Below are 8,223 nucleotides of genomic sequence, written 5' to 3' on the forward strand. Positions count from 1 at the left end.
GCATTCATATAATAAAAAAAATCACGAATTTAATAATAAATTATCGAATATTTATGTTAATAATCAAAAATTTGTATTAATTGTCGGTAATATCATCGTTCTTCAATTATCTCCAGGCCCCATTGATATTCACGAAAATTTGCCCAAGGCCGACAGTCTTTAATAGTATCTCGTTAATGGCTCAGTATATCGCACAAATAGACAAATACTGGCTCCAACAAATTTGTCGGTTGGTGTAATTATCGGTGCCATTTCATAAGACGCTTCATAAGACGAAAAGTAGCATGAGTATGATTATGTGATATCAGTTTTGACACTAGCTTCTTTACACAGTCAGTTGTACAGTCGTGGACAGAACAATTGCAACACTTTTTTTCGATAAGTTTTGGAAATGTAGTTTGCTCACCGAGCGAGTAATTCTTACTTGAATCTTACCATGGTATGAAGGCAAGGATATGTTCACTTTGTGATAACCCACTGCGCAGTCAAAGTTTGACGTCATACTCGGAGCCAATTAGATCGTCCGAATGATTTGACGATAAACATGGTAGCTCTGATCCTTGAAGTGTCCGGAGAAATGTGATTTCAAAACGCATAATGGAATCTCTTTTACTCTTTAATTATAATAGGATTCTACTCTTTAATTATAATAGGATATTACATAGGCAATGTTTTGTTGCGTGAAAGATTGCAATTATTTTCGGAAAACAAAATTGCTTAACGGAAACAATAAAAAATATTTTCCGAAAGATTTTACAATCGTAACTAAGTGGATTGCAGTATGTGGAAAACAAAACGTTAACATAAAAAAGGTAAGATTTCCTATTTTTTGTAAATGTATAAATGTAACGAAATAAACTATATATAATTTTGCTCATGTTTAACTATTATATGTTCCCAACACTTCGAGCATCATGCAGATCGTGCTTCATATTGCCATCGAAAGAAAAGAACAGGATATTTATTAGTTTATAAAATATTATTTTAAAACAGATTTTTTTTCCTGTAAACTTAAAATTAAAATGATATATCTGACGAGCATCCTGCTAACATAAGCTATTTGGAAACAGTTTAAATTTAAAGGATCCCTCACAAAATTAATGAAAATTGGTTTTGGGATGAATTGGCTAAATTTTTTATTATAGCTCTCATCATTCTGAATAAATGTCTCAATGAATACAATTTGATCCTATGGCTGGTTCAGAGATGTAGGTGGTCAAAGTATCTTCTGGCAAAAAAGCGATGTACATATGCGTCATTATCAATTCTTTAAGGCTTTGTTAGTAATATATTAGGTGTAGTAAAAAGAAATCTATTATTTTTCCAATAGATGGCTTTAGTAATCTGTATCTCGCGTTGTATAAGTGCGATCGGGTTACGCCAAATGGCGTTAGAAAGATAAGATTTCGTACTAAAAAAACTTCTCAGACAGTTTTGTGATTGCTTGAGTCAGTATTGTTTGAGCGCGTGTCAAAGATGGACACCAACAAAGAGAAAATACGCCATATTTTACAGTTTTTCTTCGATAAAGGCGAAAACGCAAGCCAGGCGGCTGAAAATGTGAATAGTGTTTATGGTCCTGATACTGTAACAGTCAATATCGCGCAATTTTGGTTTCGTCGATTCCGTTCCGGTAATTTTGATGTCAAAGATGCACCACGCTCTGGAAGGCCAATTGTCGAAAATGTCGATAAAATAATGGAAATCGTCGAGTCCGACCGTCATGTAAGCACTGTTTCGATTGCCCAGGAGCTAAACATTGCACAAAAAACCGTTTGGAACCATTTAAATAAGGCTGGATACAAAAAGAAGCTCGATGTATGGGTGCCACACGAGTTAACGCAAAAAAACCTCATGGACCGAATTTCCATCTGCGAATCGCTGCTGAATCGCAACAAAATCGACCCATTTCTGAAGCGAATGGTTACTGGTGATGAAAAGTGGGTCACTTACGACAACGTCAAGCGAAAACGGTCGTGGTCGAATCGCGATGAGCCGGCGCAAACGGCGGCCAAGCCAGGATTGACGATCAGGAAGGTTTTGCTGTGTGTTTGGTGGGATTGGCAGGGAATCATCTACTATGAGCTGCTCCCCTACGGCCAAACTCTTAATTCGGACCTGTACTGTCAACAATTGGACCGTCTGAAAGAAGCAATCGCTCAGAAGCGGCCAGCTTTGGCCAATAGAAGAGAATTGTGTTCCATCAAGACAACGCCAGGCCACACACATCGATAATGACTCGCCAGAAGCTCCGGGAGCTTGGTTGGGAGATTCTTATGCATCCACCTTATAGTCCGGACCTGGCACCAAGTGATTATCACCTGTTCCTGTCTATGGCGAATGATTTTCCTGATGAAAAATTCGCCTCAAGAGAAGCTTGTGAAAATCGACTGTCCCAGTTTTTTGCCAATAGGGACGAGGGTTTCTATGAGAGAGGCATAATGAAATTACCTTCAAAATGGCATCAAGTTATCGAACAAAACGGTGCATGATCTAAATCGGATCATTCTAACTATGCTAAATAAAGCCTTCAATTTAATGCAAAAATAATAGATTTCTTTTTACTACACCTTATATATGAATAGTTAGTAATATATATTAAATAGTTATAATATAATACAATAATAGTGATTATAATAAATATAATAATAATTATAATAAATATACAATTACAATTATAATTATATATTACAAATACAATTAAAATTGTTATAATAATTACAATTATCATAATTATAATTATAATTATATATTTGTCTAAAGTTATATCAATCTGAAGGCTTATAGTACGACTCCGGAAGATTAAATGTTGAAACCTGTTAAGGCCTCGTAGATTTTACTTATGCTATAGTTGGATTTATGTAAATATGTTAATCAAGGATTTTATTTTTCCTGATTTTACAATGCTTGAGTGTTCGTTACAATCACAATAACAAGATGTCCGTCGTTCCATCTCCACTCCTGCTAACTCTCGATGCGCCACCTATTATTATACTGATGCAAGCTCCATGTCCACCAATTCATTGCCAAAATCTTTCCAATTGCTGACTAAATCTTCGTTTGTTATCAAATTACATACTGTGCTGCTATTGCCTTGTGCAATATGCATTAGTGATCTGTCCGTTCAGTATCCAACGGACAATAAGGAAATACCTTGGATTCCTGGGGCTGTCCTGAAAGCAGATCGACGTGTTTGTCTTGGAGAATCTGCCAAAATGTACCAGCTCCAATTAACAATTTGTTTCCCGTTTGTAATATTCCTCGTCTGCTAATATCAAATGCCTGAGTATTTTCAGAAATGTGGGATCAATGCTTTGCGGTATGCACTCACAACACTAGGTGACGGGATCAGGGATTTTAATGCGCTTTATACAAGCTATTCTTGAGCGAAAAAAAAAAAATACATGTCCGACCGTTTCAGCCATTGGCCCATAGTTTCGAAGAAATTGATTTTTTAAACAATTATTATAATATAATAATTTGAAAAACGTACTATATAAATAAAAATATCAATATCTTTATAAATTTTATTTAATGTTATTAGTTTTAATTACTTTATTTTAATGAAATTTTATGAAATTACGTACTAGTATTTTATAAACACACATTTCTAGAAAATTTATTATTATCATCGTTGTCATCGTCGTTGTTGTTATTCACATGAACGTATAAATAAGATAGTAATAAAAACTGTTACAATTTCTGATGAAATTGGAAATTGAAAATTATGATTAAGAACAAATAAGTCATATGATTGTAATCTTCTTTTGATTAATATTATAATCGATTTATTAATAATAATAGAAAACTGATCGTGTTTTATAGACGTACATTGTAAATATATAGGATGACATAAATCATAAAAACAAGAAAAACATAAATATTTACCGCATTGTGAACATCTTACAAATGAATTTTTGTTGCAAACACAATAACTTTTTTTAATATCTAGCCGAAAGCAGATTTGATTAGCATTATGGAAATAGCTTCTTTTAGGAATCAATTTTGATGAAAATCGAATTTTTATTCTAAAATAAAATTCATTCTAAAATTCATTCGTAAGATGTTTACAATGCAATAAATATTTATGTTTTTCTTGTTTTTATGATTTATATTCCCGTAAAATGTACGTCTACAAAACCCAATTAGTTTTCTATTATTATTAATAAATTGATTAATTTTAATCAAAAGATTACAATTATATGACTTGTTCCTAATCATAATTTCCAATTTCATCAGAAACTGTAACAGTTTTCATAACAATCTTATTTATGCGTTTATGTAAATAACAACAATGACGATGATAACGATGATAATAATAAATATTCCATAAATAAGTATTTAATTATTATCTATAATACTAATATGTAATTTCATGAAATTTCATTACAATTAAAAAGTAATTAAAACTAATAACATTAAATAAAATTTAAAGATAATATTTCTATTTATACAGTACGTTTTTCACAAATTACTACAATAATTATTTAAAAAATCCATTTCTTCGAAACTATGAGCCAATAGCTGAAACGGCCGGAAACGTATAGTTTTTTTTTCGCTCAAGAACAGCCAATAAAAAGTATCGAAATCCCCGTCACCTGGTGTTCCCCTTGCCAGTGATTTTTGGCAGTATCAAACACTCTATCCTCATCCTTTTATTATTATATTATATTGAGATTGTATTTCGAGCATTATCCAATGAGTAATATGAGTCTTGTTTTGATTTAGTCCACTAATAGGAACATTTACCGTGTTAGGCGATAAACGTAGCTCAACTAATACCTTGGTTATTAAATTAGACTGAGAACCCGGATCAAGAAGCACCTTGCAGCTATGTTAGCGACTTTTCGCATTAAATACGTACTCTTGCTGTCAATAATAAAACTTGCTGTGAAGCCTTTGCACAATTAATGGAAATGACACTGTTGTTAGAATCCTCCTAGCTCGTGCGTTTTTTATTTCCATCTTTCTTCATGTTCTCTATGAAGCAGAAAATTATGCCTTGCCTTATAAATCTTACAGCCTAATGACTTGTAGTCTTTGCTCCAATATCCTTTTCTTAAACAATTGAGACAGAGCTTTAATTGTCTTATCTCATTAGTACGTGATAATACAGGTAACTTCAGTAATCTTTCGCAATTATATACACGATGATAGCTCTTGCAATACTCGCATTTCTAATCTGATACGTAGACGCTAACGGATTGGAATGGACTTCTTCCTCACGTTGTGCTTGTGCGAACACCAATTTTTCTTATTCCACCATTTCTAACATATAATATTTTCTAGTTTGAAAATTTGAACAGTTCATTCATCTGTGGTACCACGCTCAGCCCAACTTGGCGTATACGTTCTTCCCATTCCTTTTGCGTATGATAATCTAGCTAAATAATAGGTAAATAATAAGTAAATCAAAATCGCGTCCAATTGTCCTATCGGCAATTTTAAAGCAGCTAACGCTTTGACATGCATCCTTATATGATTACAAACTGCCTAATTACTAGTCTGTTACCCTTTGTTATCGGCGTGGTTTCAAACAATTCTTTTAGTTTGTTAATAATTAGTCTTCGGTATTAATTTTCGTAGTACTTAGTCAACAATTTCCATGCTATCTTATAGTTTTCTGCAGTGGTTTCTAATCCTTCTACAAACTGCAGCGCTTCATCCTTTAATGTGCTATTTGTAATGTTTGCACGCTTAGGAAAGATCTCGCAACAATTGAATAGACAGAACTACATACTTCTGTCTTACATAGTCTTTACATACTTCTTATATTTGCTGCTTCTTATATTTGTCATCAAAAATGCACGCTATCCTTGGCACCGCCATTACAACAATGATCAGGAAAAACGTTTTCCCTTCGCTTACGCTCATCACGCCATTTCACACAGCGCCGCTCAGAAAGAAAAGAAAATGCTATAGCATCTTTCCTACATCTATTGATAACGACTACACTACAATTTCCTCCACACTTAATTTGAAAAAACCAAAACAAAAAAAGAAAATACGAATCTACTTATAAGTCTAAGGTCTGCCGAGGCTTCGGTACTCGGCTTAAGCGCCTCCCTACTTCAGCGAGTACTTGATTCCCCGAGGTTTCGTCGAAGTTGTTTCGCCCGGGCGGCGCATGCTTATATTACCGTTCGCAGTAATCTTATAGTCGTTAACATTACAATTAGTCGATAATGCCGCCTCCTTATTACTGTTATTGTTATATTAAGTTACAGAAATATTTCTATCCGGCGCAATACTGTCTTTCGGTAGCTCCGAATCTTTGATCATACTAGATAAATGCAAATTACATGCCCGCAGTTGATCAATGTGACGTCTTCAGATACGTCCATTCTATTATAACATCATAAGTAACCGGGCTCGTTTGTTTAACAATTGCTGCTTGTCTCCACGACTGCGTCCTATAATCTTTAGTCATCACGGAGTCGTTAACTCCAAAAGTAACTAAACGATTGCCCTTAAAAAAATGTTGTTGATCTCTTTGCTTCTGCTCAACTCTACTTCTAATATCGGGTTTAATAATATCCAGTCTCATTCTCAAATGTCTGTTTAAGTGCAATTCGGCTGGTGTCTTTTCCGTCGTACAATGTGGTGTCGAGCGATAATATAATAAAATAAATATTTACATAAGACATCCTATCTTGTATTATCTTTAAGTAATACTTTAAACTTCTTTTTAAAAGTGTGCACGGCATTCTCAGCCGCCCCGTTTGACGCAGGATGACGGTACAGTTTTCGTATGCTTAATAGCATTTCGCAATACAAAATCTTGGAACTGCTCGCTCGCAAATGCCGGCCCATTATCAGAAACAATTTGATGTGACAGCCCCATATGCTTATGATATATACTCTTTTAAAGCTCTAATTGTAGATTCCGAAGAAATATCGCACATTTCCTTAATATCAATCCATTTCGAGTACGCATTGGTTATCACGAGATACATATGATCGCTAATCGGCCCGCAAAAATCTAGATGCGATAGTTTGGGCCCTGAGGCCACTTACATGTAACGAAGCCTTTGGGGGATCGTCCGCGCTCTCTAAGCATCTTTTACATGTCTTTGTTATCTCTTTGATCGTTATCCCTATCTAAACCAGGCCACCAAAAATAAGATTTAGTTAATGCCTTCATTTTAATCACCCCGAGATGAGCTCCGTGGAGTTCTTCTAGTAAGTCAGCTCTTAAAGATTGTGGAATAATAATGCGGTATCCCCACATTACGCAATCTTCTTCCAATGTTAATTCTAAATGATGGAAAGGCTTCAGGCAATCGTCTACTTTATCCGGCCAACCCCGCATTACAAAATCTCGATCTCTCCTCAAAATTGCATCTTTACTTGTTTCCCTACGAACAACCTTACTATCTACAACTTGCACCTCTTCCTCGATTACTTTTAGATACGTCTGTTCCTTCGTCTCTTTCAATTCAACTAACTCGTTAATATCCTCTCTACCAATCGATAGACTATCAGCAGGCCTATTATCCTGTCTCTTAATGTGCTTAATTTTAAAGTCGATCTTTTACAAATGTCATTAGGCTCTTCGCTCATTGCTTTAACTGACAGCTTTTCTACCAATTTATTGAATTGAACAATATCTAGGGCTTGAAGCCAATTTCGAGCTACAATCGGTGCATTTTTACCTGATAAAACAAATAATTCAAGTTCCCGTTTTTTATTCTGAAATCCTATCTTAACCTTTAAAGTACCGAAAGAGATTATCGAATCCCCTGTGTGTGTTCTAAAATTACGCGTAGTTTTCTTCATTATTGTATTTCCTTAAACTTATCAAAATCTCTCTTTGATATTGCAGAGATCGGCGATCCTGTATAAATTTCGAACGCTAGTGCTTTATTTCCTACTTTCAGGCTTACTTTCAGTAGTTCTATGTTACCGAACATTTTACTATCATCTATATCGTTACTATAAAACACGTTATTTAGGCTCTCATTACTGTTTTCGGACATTACTGTACTCTTCTAAATAATGATTCGGACTCTTAACTATAATACATTTTTAGTCTTAACATCCGCTTATTTTTGTTTCTGGTTATTACCTTTCTCCTCTTTACTTTATTTTTTACTTTTACAAACAATCTCTAAATGACTCTTTTTCCCGCATGCATTACATGCATAACTCTTAAAACGACAGTCTTTCGATACGTGACTCTTTTTTCCGCAACAATAACAGGTTACTATTTTCTTTTTTTTA

General features: G+C 34.4%; 1 protein-coding gene across 1 annotated transcript; it reads left to right on the top strand.

The window, feature by feature from the left end:
• Positions 1–1,521: 1,521 nt before the first annotated feature.
• Positions 1,522–1,863, top strand: LOC108754369 (histone-lysine N-methyltransferase SETMAR-like; the record flags this gene model as incomplete). Its single annotated transcript, XM_018496619.1, has 1 exon — positions 1,522–1,863. A coding segment is annotated over one exon (342 nt), but the record flags the coding sequence as incomplete, so codon positions are not given.
• Between the last annotated feature and the right edge of the window lie 6,360 nt (positions 1,864–8,223).

This window comes from Trachymyrmex septentrionalis, unplaced genomic scaffold (assembly GCF_001594115.1).
Source record: "Trachymyrmex septentrionalis isolate Tsep2-gDNA-1 unplaced genomic scaffold, Tsep1.0 scaffold79, whole genome shotgun sequence".
Lineage (NCBI taxonomy): Eukaryota > Metazoa > Arthropoda > Insecta > Hymenoptera > Formicidae > Trachymyrmex > Trachymyrmex septentrionalis.